This window comes from Microcebus murinus, chromosome 4 (genome assembly GCF_040939455.1).
Source record: "Microcebus murinus isolate Inina chromosome 4, M.murinus_Inina_mat1.0, whole genome shotgun sequence".
In the NCBI taxonomy this organism is placed as follows: Eukaryota; Metazoa; Chordata; class Mammalia; order Primates; family Cheirogaleidae; genus Microcebus; species Microcebus murinus.
The window spans coordinates 1,283,485-1,296,996 of NC_134107.1; the positions used below are offsets into that span (position 1 = coordinate 1,283,485).

Sequence of the window (13,512 nt, forward strand, 5' to 3'; positions counted from 1 at the left end):
CAGGCTGGTCTCAAACTCCTGGCCCCAAGCAATCTTCCTGCCTCAGCCTCCCAAAGTGTTGGAATTATAGGCATGATCCACCATGTGTTCTGGTGTGCAGCCTTTCTCTACTAGGCAGTGTCTTGGAGGTTGTCCCTGTCAGTTTCTGAGAAGCTGGCTCATTCTTGTTTGGGATCCATCTTTGGCAGAACACATAGAGACTAAGCACTATGCTCGTGTCCTCTCCCATGGACCTTAGGTCATTTCTAGTCTTCCGTAGCTGGCATTCTTAACTGGCTGCTCCTAGCAGAGAGAGGCTGGGAGGAGAAACTCCTGGCCAGCATGTTTCACCAGGACCCTGCCTGGCTTCCCAGCGCTCCAGTTGTGTCTGTGTAGCATGTAGCAACCAGCCAGTTTACAGAAAAGGGCTGAGAGCTCTTGTGCTCTCAGAGAGGGCATAATGACAAGAAGAATTGTAAGTCCTGCGGACCTAATGCAGAGGCTAGGTAGTTAGTTTGATTGGAATGAGCTGCTGAGTCAGAAGGTGGGAGGGAGGGACAGTTTGGGGGCAGTGGCCACGGAGAGCAGCCCTGCCTGCCCTCCTGCCCCTGTCTGTAGGCCTCACTGCAGAGGTTGGGCACTGCTGTCCCAAGCCCTGGGCTTCCTCTTTCCGGGCTGCTTGTGGGGTGCAGTCAGGGCTCTGCGTGCTGCGAGTCTGGGCTGGCGTTTCCGTCCCCCGGGCGGAGTTGCAGCATATGATTACATGCTCTGCCTGAGCGGTGCAGGCACTATGAGTGCAGGACAGTCAGGGCCACGTGGATGGTGCAGGCCATGTGGGTGGCTGGCTGCTCTGGGGGAGCAGGTGGGCCCTGCTGCTGAGGAAGTGCTTTTGCAAATGGTGAGTTTGGTGGCTGTCGCCGGGACTGCACCTGTGAGACCTTACCTCTGTGAGTTTGGGTCTCCCACAGGGTCCCCTTGGAGGAAGGAACCCTCGGAGCCTGGTGGATCTGCACAACCCCTTGTGGCTGTGCCCAGGGTGGCGTCTGCCCGTGGGAGGATTCCCTTGTTTCCATGCAGCTCTGCAGGCGGGACAGAGAAGGGCCTGGGGAGGCTGCATCTTCCAGAGCAAAGAGGGTGGATGGAGCATGCTTTCCTCGCTGTGGGAGACAGGGTGGGATGTGAGCTGGGCCTTCTGGGGGATAAGGTGCCACCTCTCACACAAACTTGCAGCAGAGGCAGTTTGGGTCACGTGCCTGGGAACATGTGTGGAGTTTGTCAGAAGCAGGAAGACTTATACTTGCTGAAAACAATGGCATACCTGGGACCAAATCACAGACATGCACTTGCCTGGCAAAGCCCCAATGCATTCACCCACGTGTCCTCAGCAGACACAACTGTGTTGTGGGGCGTGAGGTACATCAGCCGCGGACAGTCGGCATGAGAATGCTTAGCACGTTGAAGGCAGACTGCCTGCTTCTGGGTGCCATCTGTGGCTGTTTTGGTTTGGAAGGACAGCTTGCTTGCTGATGAACACTTCCAAAGTCTTTTGAGCTAAGTGGTTTTTATAAATTCCTGTCTAGATCATTCTGCATTTAAAAACAATGATGACAGCTTCCACATTGTTGGTTTTTAAAGTGAACCAGTTTTTACAGGTGCTTTGTGTCTGAGGCCTCAGCAGGGGCTGCTTTGAGCCCAAGGAGTAGGTTGTTGGGCTGGGCTGCCAGGACAGTGCCACCCATCGCCCAGGTGGTGAGGGGGCCTGGCCAGACAGTGAGGCAGGGAGGGTGTAGAACCGCTGCGTTGGCCGTGCTCGGTGTGCACTCCTCCCCGTGGGCAGTCTGGTGGGGAGTAGACGCCAGTGCCACCATCGAGGCCCACAGCTCAGGGTGAGTATTGGGCATGGGCCCATGCCTGGGTCTTCTTGCTGGCCCTGGCTCTCGGGCATCCTGGGGACAAGGCAGAGACAGCACTAAGACTGTGTGGAGGTGGCCCAGTGTAGCTTCAGGGGAGTCTTTGTCAGGTGCTCACATCACCGCAGCCTGGCAGCACCTGGCCCCCTTCGCCCCACCCAGCCTAAGCACGGGATGGGCCCTGCGTGCTGGGCAGAGCCTGGGCCGGGCTAGTGGAAGAGCAGGCTCCACTTCCTTCCAGCTGTGTGGTGCACCCTGGACCTGTTACCTTCCCAGACCGGCACTTTCCGTATCTGTAGAGTGGGGTTGTGAGGATGAAAAGTGAGAGAACTTGGCGCTGAGGGAACCCACTAGGCAGGTCCTGTGTGAGTTAGCTGGCGTGGGCCCTTTCAGATGTGGAGGAAAGCTGGTGGTGAGCCAAGGGGCTCCTCAGATGCCCCAAATCAGCATCTCAGTTCCTTGTTTCAGATCAGGGCTGGAAATCCCCCCAGGGCGGCGATTACTTGGGGCGCAGGAAGCTCGCATGCGCGCCCCAGAAACAGGCCCAGGAGGCTGGCTGGTGGCAGTGGCGGGCTGCTTCATGCGCTGGCCCCAGCTTTGCACCGGGGTCCTGTGATCCCATTCACAGAAGGAAAACTCAGACTGGTGATGAGGCCCCAGTTATATTTTGGCGATGGGGGTTTGGTTTTAAAGACGATTCCACACAGCCTGGTGTAGCAGGTTTTCTGAAGCCAGTCTTTGGGACGCTGGAGGGGTCAGACTTGTGACTGGGTTGCAGAGGCGCCACCCTGAGGGGTGCTGCAGGGAGGCCTGGCCTCCTCACAGAGAGGGCAGGTTCTTATGAACTGTTGGGTAGGCATGCGGCCTGGTCTGGGCTCTCCGCAGGCCCCTGTTACAGGGAGGCACTTAGGCCACCTCTGAGCATGGGCTGGGCACGGGCACGAGGAGCTCCCGCCCCAGCCGCGGGAGTGTGTGGTGCCCGCCTGGGGTCTCACCGCTCGGAACAAGCCACGTGGTTTGGATCAGAGGCGGGAGGCTCTGAAAGGCTCCCTGTGGAGGGAGACAGCATCCTACCCAGCCCTCAGCCCTTCCTTCCCCCTTCCAGTGCCCGATGGCGGCAGCATGAGGCCACTGTGAGGAGCTGGAGACAGGTACTTGCTCACTCACCTCTGAACAGCTGCCAGTCCTAGATCCAAGGAAATCTCCCATCCAAATGTTGGGAAATAGGTGTAACCTTTATTTGTAGCAAAATTCAAACATAAAAATGGAGTACAGTAACCATTCTGCTCCAGCAGATACCAGCTCACAGCCCTGCGGCTCGTTTCATCTGCCCCTCCCGCCACCCACGCCCGGGCGTGATTCTGTAGCAGATCCCAGCTCGCATCTGTCTTTTCAGGAAATACTCTAGAACGTGTCATTGAAAGATGAGGATGTGTGGTGTGTCTTTAATGGTTCACACACAGAGTGGCATGCTGTGGAGTCGTGCACAGGTTTGCCACTTCTCCCTGTGACCCAGGGTGTGGGAGGGGTCGGGTGTCACCTGCGCACCTGCGTAGCTCCGGGCCCCTAGCCCAGGCCACTTCTCAAGGGTACTATCCCCTCCCTCGGGCTCTACCTGTGTGTGTCCAGCTCCACTTCCTTTCTCACGTTTGCTGTGAGCTGAATGGCAGATGTCACTGGTTAGGCTGCCTGGAGTTGTGGCTTAGCACAGGCTCAGGGGCTGTCCGGGGAAGAAGGTGCCGGCCTTTCCTGGAGCCTTTCTCAGTTCTCATGTGGAAAGAGCCTTGGGAACGCTGACATCCTTATGTTGGGTGAGGAACTGTCCCCTCCCTGCCCTATGCTGTGTCTCTGGGGCCTCCCTAGAGCACGAGTGAGGATGCACTCAGCAGCAGGCCTCTGGTGGTGGAAGCCCGTGTGCTGGGTATGCTGGTGACTGCCGCTTCGGCCTCTGCCTGGATGCGGACTGCCCTTCCTCGGCATCGCCAGGCTGGTGTCTGTGGCCCAAGACCAGGCCTCCTCCCCACGGGGTCTTTCTGTGAGATTCTAGACAGGTGTGATTGATGGTTCCTTCCCTGGTAACCCCTGTGTTCCTGACTGTGCCTTATGGCTCTCTAGGATCTGAAAGCACTCAATGTGACAGTTAAGTCCATCATTGTTCGTGTCCCAGGCTGCTAGGCTGGACCTGCGTGCACACCTGCCCTTCTGGCCCCCCACTAACTTGCTGCCCTGTCTTTGGAATGGGCACCTCAGGGGACCCGCCAGCTTCCCTGAGTGCCCCCACCCACTGCCTGGCCCTGCTGTCAACTTGCGCCACCGTCCTAACACCTTTGCTCTTCATGGGCACTTGCTGCAGCAATAAAGAGGCCAGATTGACAAAAATCAGGGGGCAGGGACAGCCACTGTTGGCAGAAATGGAGGCAACACCTGGCTCCACTGACTTGAGCCACACTGATCTGTGTCAGTTGATGCATCCCTAGCAGAAAAGTGAGCCGCTGCAGTCCCTGACGTGATTCCCGCCCCTGTTGGGAAAGCCAGTTGGCAGGTGGTTGGAGAGGGTTTTTTGGACTGGGAATAAATCCCAAGGGAGATGTCCCAAGGAAGAAGCGGCTGCAGATGTGCCAGGCTATTCCTGACTGAGAGGCTGCAAACAGCCTCTGGGCCAGCGACGTGGCCCTGTGAGCCCGGAGAGCTGTCTTGGAGGGTAGCACTGGGCTGGCTCCTCAGGCAGAGCGGAAACGAACCATGCTATGATTAGGGCCCAGTGTGTTTCCCTCCAGACAGGGGCGGGGAGCGACCTAGGTGGTCTGTGGGGGTGGCAGCTCAAGTTGATAGAAGACAGTTGTGTAGGAGCCAGCTCAGGTGCCCTGGGGCTGCTCTACCTCAGGGTCTGGTCCTTGCTGTTGTCCCTGTTGCCCTGCTCCAGGGCTTTGGTGTTGCCTTGCATCTGCTACTGGCACTGGGGCCTCCGGCCAGCTTCCTGCCCAGCCTTCTCCAGCGCTTTCCTGCTTTCCAGCGTGAAGGCCCAGACCCCCGGCCCCCAGCCCCCGCTGCTGTGATTGCCTAGTGTCCTCAGAAGGCCCTCTCTAGCCAGGCAGACGTGTTCACTCTGTTCCCTCCTTTTCTGACCACTCTGGAAGGACTCTCTTGGTGCTGCCCTCCCCGTGACCTACCTTCCTGCCCCAAGCCAGGGTTTATGCTGGGCTTTGCAGGCCTGGAGCCTGAGTGGGAGCCTCCCTCGGCCACAGCTGAGTCCTGGCATCCCTGCTACCCATGGGGCCCCCAGCCAGGCTGGGAGGCCACTGCTCCTCTGTGGGGGTGGGCTGGCTGGGAAAGCAGGTTCCTGGGTCAAGAGCCAGCTCACATTTTGCTCCTAGCGGACCCAGCCCCGATTGAGTGCTAAGTGCTCTTTGGGACAGAGTGGTCATCTGTAAGGAGGTTCCATGGAGCTGTCGCGTCCGTCTCTGTGTGCCCAGACTTTTGGGAGAACCCTTGCTACGTTGTCCAGTGGCCGCTTCCCAGGCCTCGGGGCCTGCCTGACTGCATCTGGAAAGCCATTTCATTTCAGGGCAGGGACAGCCTCGCCTTGCCCATTTTCGTCCCTGCTGGCATCACTGGCTACCTTCTGCTGGCTTTAGGGAGTGGCCCCACTGGGGGCACTCACCCTCTCTCCCTGCAAGCCTTGCAGGTGGGCCCCAGGAGCCTGACCTCTAGAGTGGTCTCCTCCGCCCTGCAGGTGAGAGGCCTGCACACTGGGGACAGAAAGGGACTGGTGAGCATGGAGCATTTCCTGTGGGGCCAAGAGCCCAAGGCCCAGCTGAAGGCCTCTCTGCACGAACCTGAGTGCAGCTCTTCAGGTGGCCCCGAGTCATGGGGCACGTAGGCAGGGCCCTCAGACCTTCACTCTGTGTCCCCAGCTCCCACACGGTTTCCGGGCGGCTCTGTGGCTGGCCGTTGGCTCAGCAGTGATCTCTGGGGCGCCAGCTCAGCGCCAGACCCTGGGGTTGCCCAGGTGTTCTGCCTCCTCCCTCCTGTCTGGCAACAGGACAGCGTCTGCCCAAGGACAAGGACACTCTGTGCCGCCGGGCTAGCTGGGTCTGGGCAGTGTTCTGCTCTGTGAGGACTGCTGGTTCAGGGGTATGTGGGGACCCAGGGCTCTAAATATACCAGAGTGAGGTCACCGGGGTGGAAACAAGGCCATGTGGCAAGCCCAGGAACCCTGTTGGTGCTGGAATCCCAGGCTGGGGATAGTTGGCCTTGCTGTCCCCTTGGGACTGGCATCCCACGGCACAGTCTTCTCATGCCGAATCCCTGCTCCTAGGCTCCTATCTCCTCTCAGATCACCACCCCACCCCCGGCGTAGCTTGGAATAATTTTTTTAGGGGCATTTGCATGTGTTCATGGACATAGCCCCGAACAAGACCATCTCAAGGCAAGGCTGTCATTGGCAAGAAGCAAAACAGTCTATTGGCAGAGGGGTGGCTTTGTGAGAGCTGTCAGGTGGTGTGAGGACCGCTGTCGTTGCTCTGTGGTCACTCTGCAACTTTATACACCCAGAAGAGAGAGAACCCTAGTGGGGAGGGTAATGGCTGCTGGGAATGGGGAAGAAGATTGGAAAAGCCAGCATGCATGTGGCCAGCAGAATAATGGCCCCCATGGATGTCCGTACCCCAGTCCCTGCAACCTGGGCATGTGGTACCATACGTGGCACATGTGACGAAGGGTACAGACTGGAGGTAGGGAGAGGACCTGGATTGTCTGGGTGGGCCCTGCCTTGTCAGATCAGTCCTTAGGGAGACCCTTTCCTGGCTGGGTCAAAGAGATGCAGTGTGAGGAAGACTTGGTCGTAACTGGCTCTGGAGATGGAGGGAGGGGCCATGAACTGAGGGACAGCCAGCGAAGAAATAGGGCCCTCAGTCCTCTGGCCATACATAAAGAACTGCATCCTGCTGGCACTGGAAAGAGCAGGAAGCGGGTCCTCCCCCAGAACCTCCAAAAGGAGTGCAGACTGCCGACACCCTCATCCTAGCCTGGGGAGGCCCAGACTGGACAGACTTCTGGCCCCTGGAGCCTGAGATGATAGCGTGTGCTGTTGAGCCCTCTGGTGTATGATTGCACGTTACGGCAGCAGCAGGACACTGCCACTATCCAGTTCCTGCAGGGAGGAGGGGGGCGCTTCTCTGCCCTCCTCTGGCTTCTGGTGGGATTGGAATGGGAGCAGCCTCCTGGGGCTGAGTGGCCACCTTCCACGGACTTGGAGCCCACAGCTCCTCCACAGCTGTTTGTGTGTTAGCCCAGAGCCGAGTCTGGTACGGGTGTTGGGTGCAGCCTTGTTTGTAATGACAAATGGAAAACGCCTAAGTGTCCCCCAGGACGAAGGCAGGGCCCACCTTGCTCTGGAAGGCATGGCTGAGCCACGTGCGGTGGTCTCTCTGATGCAGGACATTTCTGATGTTAAGTGAGAAAAGGCAAGCCTTGGAACCACGGTTGGTCTTGTGTTTCGAAATGTGTGCTAAGTGTATATCCATACCTGTATGCATACACAAGGGATATTTTTGGAAAAAATAAAAGGGAACGCGGCAGTGGCTGGGTGGTGGATGTGCTTTCCTGGTGTGCCTTTTCTGCTGTTCTAGTCTGTATCGAGCCTGCGGGCCACCCAATGTGGGGGGTGTGATGTGCTCGCCATGTGACTCATGGGGGGCGAAGGGGCTCCCACAGGGGCCGTGACTCCCACCCACCAGGCAACCCAGTGGCAACCTGTAGCTGCTGGTGGCTGTTGGGCTGCAGGAACTCTTGTTGTGAGGACGGAACGAGTTAGCGATGTGTGGGAAGTGCTCAGAGCACAGCGTGGCTTACAGCAAGATCTAAAGTGAAGGCACTGCCTGTTGCAGGATATGCAAAGTCAGCTGCCCCCACAAGTACCTGGCGTCGGCAAGTGCTGTAGTGGGGCGTGCAGATCGGGTGGGTCAGTGTGCGTTTTCCTGATGACCAATGAAGCTGAGCACTAGTGCTGTTCCCTGTTCTGCGCAGTGCCTGTTCATTCTGGCCACTCTGCCTGGGCTCCTTGTCACCTGTGCTGGTACACAGGCATTCTCCACGTGTTCCAGATATGGCTCCTCGGGGCCTGGGCCTATGTCTTCTCCCACTTTGTGACTTGGCTCTCTTTATGGTGTCTGGAAGGAGCTGTTAGTGACCTCTAAAGGCCTTGTTAATGAAGTCCAGGTGACTGGTTCCTTATGTATTACTCTTTTAAGGTTTGTGCATTTTATTTTATGAGTCCTTCGGCGTCCCCTACCCTATCAGATGGCAGAGTAGAGGTCATCTCACTTATCAGGAGCAGATCTTATGTCATAAGTGTCCCTATTCAGTGGGTGGGTGGGCACGTACACGGAGGAGGGGCCCATGGCCCGTTGCACACCACGCACTGGAAGAGGTTGGCTGGGAGGGTGGGGCTATGCGCTGGGGGCCTTGTTGGCCCTGGGAAGCAGGTAGGAGCCTATGTGGAGTGGGGGCTTCAGTGGTGCCACCTCTTCTTGCTCTGGTAGGGCAGGGATGGAGACCTGAGCAGGATGGGACTGGGCTTCCTGACCCTCCAGGGGAGAAGGGCAGGAGCCTGATGAGTGACTCTTGTTTTGCAGATCCGGAACATGGTGGCGGTGCTGGAAGTCATCTCCAGCCTGGAGAAGTACCCCATTACCAAAGAGGCACTGGAGGTGAGCACCCAGGGCCTGAGCACTTGGGAGGGCAGAACAAGGTGGGGGGAGGCAGCAATCTGGATCTGGATCCTTCCCTGGCTGCTTTGAGCTTCAGCCTTTTCTCACTAGTCAGTGAGGACTGAGAGGAGGCGTGCCCTCACGGTTCGTGCCTTGGGATCACTGTCTTCCTGCAGGCACTGCGGGGACGGGCGTCAGGAATCCCAGAGCTGGACTCCTTCCTCCATGCGCTGCACACCTTGTAGGCACATGGGGACATAGGAAGAGGTGTGCCTAGGGAGGCTCTAGTGGGTGGTACTGTCCCTAGCCCTCTGCTTAGGAGCAGGTACTTTGTGCTGTCACCTTGGCCCCGGCACTGTCACCCAGAAAGCCTCCCTGGCAGAGTGTCCTTGTAGTGGCCTTGATGGTTCACAGCCTGTGGGTGCTGGCAGCCTGTGGGATGGTGCTTCTGAGAAAGCTGCCTAACCCTAGGACTCTAAAGTCTGAGGACTGGGTTTGAGGATTCACAGTCACAAAAGACCAGATCCCTTTAGATTTTGTGTCAGAGAAGCTGGCAGTTTAGGGGTCAGGGGAAGGGGTCATTTCAAAGCCATGGGCACTTCCCACCATTTCTGGCTTAGCTTTCTTTTCATGGGGAAGTCCCTGTCCCAAAAGTGTCATCATGTCTCTCTGGTTGTAGGAAACAAGACTTGGGAAGCTCATCAACGACGTCCGCAAGAAGACCAAGAACGAGGAGCTCGCCAAGCGGGCCAAGAAGCTGCTGCGGAGCTGGCAGAAGCTCATCGAGCCCGTGCACCAGAATGAGGCGGCGCTGCGGGGGCTGGCCGGGGCGGCCGGCTCGGCCAACGGGGGTGCTCACAACTGCCGGCCCGAGGCAGGAGTGGCTGGTGCGCCCAAGAGCATCCATGACCTAAAGAACCGCAATGACATCCAGAGGCTGCCCGGGCAGCGGCTGGACAGGCTGGGGAGCCGCAAGCGCAGGGGGGACCAGCGCGACCTTGGCCACCCCGGGCCGCCTCCCAAGGTCTCCAAAGCTAGCCACGACCCCCTGGTCCCCAACTCATCCCCCCTCCCCACCAATGGTATCGGAGGAAGCCCAGAGAGCTTCCCCAGCCCCCTAGACGGCAGTGGACACGCCAGCCCTGAGGGCAGCCGCCTGGAGCGAGGTGAGAACGACAGGCACAGCGGCAAGATCCCTGTCAACGCTGTGCGGCCGCACACCAGCTCCCCCGGCCTGGGCAAGCCCTCCGGGCCCTGCTTGCAGGGGAAGACTTCATTGCTGCAGCAGCTGGACAGGGTAGATGAAACTCCGGGCCCCCCCCACCCCAAGGGGCCCCCTCGCTGCTCTTACAGTCCCCGGAACTCACGGCATGAGGGCTCCTTTGCCCGGCAGCAGAGCTCGTACGCATCCAAGGGCTCTGTGTCCAGCCCCTCTCCTCGGCCCCAGGCGCTCGATGCCACACAGGTGCCATCACCACTTCCGCTGGCACAGCCGTCCACACCCCCTGTGCGGCGGCTCGAGCTGCTGCCGAGTGCCGAGAGCCCAGTGCGCTGGCTGGAGCAGCCCGAGGGCCACCAGCGGCTGGCGGGGCTGGGCTGCAAGGCGGGGCTGCCCCCAGCAGAGCCCCTCCTGCCCCGGGCAGGGTTCTCCCCAGACTCCTCCAAGGCGGACAGTGACGCTGCCTCCTCAGGTGGCTCGGACAGTAAAAAGAAGAAGAGGTACAGGCCTCGTGATTACACAGTTAACTTGGACGGGCAGGTGGCCGAGGCGGGCGTCAAGCCGGTCCGGTTAAAAGAGCGGAAACTCACCTTTGACCCCATGACAAGACAGATCAAACCTCTGACCCAGAAAGAGCCAGTGCGGGCAGACAGCCCTGTGCACACAGAGCAGCCGCCCAGGACAGAGCTGGACAAGCAGGAGGCCAAGGCCAGCCTCCAGAGCCCCTTTGAACAGACGAACTGGAAGGAGCTGTCACGCAATGAGATCATCCAGTCCTACCTGAGCCGGCAGAGCAGCCTGCTCTCGTCGTCGGGTGCGCAGACCCCAGGCGCTCACCACTTCATGTCTGAGTACCTGAAGCAGGAAGAGAGCACCCGGCGCGGGGCCAGGAAGCTGCACGTGCTGGTGCCTCATGGCCCACCTTCGGATCTCCCGGGGGTGACCCGGGAGGTAACACAGGACGATCTGGACAGAATCCAGGCCCGTCAGTGGCCAGGGGTGAACGGGTGTCAGGACACACAGGGTAACTGGTATGACTGGACGCAGTGCGTATCGCTCGACCCGCACGGCGACGACGGGCGGTTGAACATTCTGCCTTATGTCTGCTTGGACTGACCGGCTCGTCGGCCACAAAGTGCATTCCCACCTTGCAGGAGCCAGGGCTGGCGGGTGGCCAGGACCCAGCTGCCCCCTGCAGCTGGGAACTCGGGGTGTCCGGCCCGGGCGGGAGGGAGCGGGCGGGAGTCACGTGGTCTCCATGCTCTCCCCTCAAAACTCTCCTTCTTTTGTGAAATGCTGCTACCAGTTTACTAACAAAATTGCAAAGGAAGGACCGCGCGGAAGGAAGGAAGGACGGCAAAGTGAGTTCAGAACTCTATAGCAGACCAGCTATAAAAAGCGTTAGTCCCCCACCCCGGAAGAGGTGCGGATACTTCCAGCACCTGAACGCTGGGACCTCAGTTGCAGGCAGGCACAGAAAACCTGTGGGAGAGGTTACCTTTAACATAGCAACAGAAGCACGCATCTCATCTCTTTACGTTTTCTGTTCTTTAATTTGGCCCTGAAAGTCTGGGAGAGAGTGGGCTGCACCGTGGACTCTGTTCGCTCCCCACCCAGCCACTGTCAGGCCAGTGTTTTCCATCATGTGCTGGAAGCTTCTGGGCTGCGGCGAGCCACTGGCATCAGGCGGGCAGGCTCATTGTCCAGCCAGTTTGACCCACACTCCACGGGCATCCACCCATTTGTATCTGGTTTCACTTAAAACCCAGCTTTTAAAGAAATGCTGCAAAAATTTAAGTTTTCTCAAGTTTGTTTTTCTCCCCCTCTTCCATCTGACCACCAGCCAAAAAACCTTTCCTTTCTTCCTCTTTTCCCTTTTCTCTTCCTGCACACATCTAGAAAATTCCACCTTTCTAGAGTCCTCCCCCCAGAACAATACAAAAGTCCCCGCGGGTGCTACTGGTGTGAAAGCTGTGCTGTTGGGCGGGAGGGAGACCTGTCTGTGCGCTGGGAACACTCATAACCATTCCTTTAGATTCGTTTGCCTTATGGTTATTGTCATAAACGCGATTTGCAAAAACAAGGAGCCTTAGTGAATGTACAGTACCTAGACTTCTGTGTTCTCAGGACACAGAAGGGAGCAACTTTGCTATTTGGTCCAGTAAGTGGACACCTTGTGATATAAATGTGGAAATAAAAAAACCATTTGCACAAACCAGTCTGAGAATCGTCTCTCATTTGGGTCTTCACAGCCAAATCTGCCCTTTCCTGGATTCTGGATTAGCCAGGAAGTCCTGGACCCCACAGCCAGACTGCTGGGACATAGGGCAGGTGGGGCACAGCCTCGAATTGGCCTGTTAGCCTGCTGTTGCATTTGGGGAGACCTGCACCTTTTATTCAGGGCACCTGCTAGCTTGGAGTGACAGATTCCCAAGGACCACATCAAGCAACAGTATCCTACCTCACCCACACCTCAGCTACCCCAGGGAGAAGCTCAGGTCTCAGTGACTTTTTGGTTTCCCCCCAAATATTTGGACTAATTACACAGCGTGGCCAACAGGCTCCCAGCTGTGCGTCTGGCAGCCCCCCTTGGCCCTCGCTGCCTTACAAACATACCTGGTGGTTGGAGGCTGATTCTGGCGTCAAGTGGCGCAGCGAGCAGGGGCGTACGTTACAGGCTGCAGTGAATGATTAGTATAAGGCATAACACCTGAATCAGCCCCCCACACCTGGCTGGTACTGATTTTTTTAAAAACTTCTCCCTTGACTATAAAGTGATAATCTTTTAGTTCCCCCTTGTCCCTGAAATCAGAAGCTAAGACTTTGGTTTTCTAGTTTTTTCAGTCCAGAATAGGTCATATTGTCCATCTGTAGTTAATTTCACAAATGAGGAAACAGCTAAATCTTAAGAGAGGCAGCCCCACAGGGAAAACTAAGGGTTCCAGGGACATTCCTTCTGGCCTGCAGGACTACAGTCAACCCAGAACTCAGAGCCACCAGGGGTTGGTAGCTTGGTGTGGGACATGCATTCCCCCTCCCCCCCTCCCAAGAAAAGAGGAATGGGAGGGTAAGCCCCAAGTCCTGCCATCTACCAACTGTGTGGCTCTGGGCTGATCTCACTCTTGTGTACCTGTCACCATTTGGGGTCTGAAAGTGCCTACCCCACCGTTGTAGGAACTAAAATAAATGATAAAAGTTAAACCACAAAAGCATGTCAGTGGAAGTGTCTGACACTCAGTTGTACTATGGAGTGACTATATATAGCTGCTTTTCTAAGTTCACTGTGCCTATGTTTTCACTTTGGCCGGCTCTGCTGACGTGGTATCCCAAGGATGTGACATCTCGGTGACAATGGGGAAAAGGTACAGCTAGAGGATATCAGGATACAGAGGTTGGCATCGTATCAACACCCTCTTTTCTCAGATCTGGTCTGGGGACATTGCTAATCCCCTTGCCCCTACCTGCAGGGACCACCTCACCTGCTCCAGGACACATGTATTGCCTTTGAGAATACAAAGATAAAGCTGATACCCCCAACATGTGGGAGACCAAGTTGGGTTGCCACTTTATAATTTGACAAGGATACTGTAACATGGGATTTTAACACTCCTCCCTGAAAAAGGTTGTACACACATGACTTTTGGAACAAATTAAAGTCGTTTAATTAGTATCAGATCATACTGCTGAAAACACC

At 57.2% G+C, this 13,512-nt stretch overlaps 1 protein-coding gene across 1 annotated transcript in view; it reads left to right on the forward strand.

The window, feature by feature from the left end:
- The window catches only part of MED26 (mediator complex subunit 26), a 41,856-nt gene extending 29,820 nt beyond the window's left edge, over positions 1-12,036 (forward strand). The window contains exons 2-3 of the mRNA XM_012758377.2: positions 8,525-8,599; positions 9,279-12,036. Of these exons, the coding sequence (XP_012613831.1) occupies positions 8,525-8,599; positions 9,279-10,934 (1,731 nt within the window). The 3' untranslated portion in view covers positions 10,935-12,036. The remainder of the gene's footprint in view (positions 1-8,524; positions 8,600-9,278) is intronic.
- Positions 12,037-13,512: the final 1,476 nt, after the last annotated feature.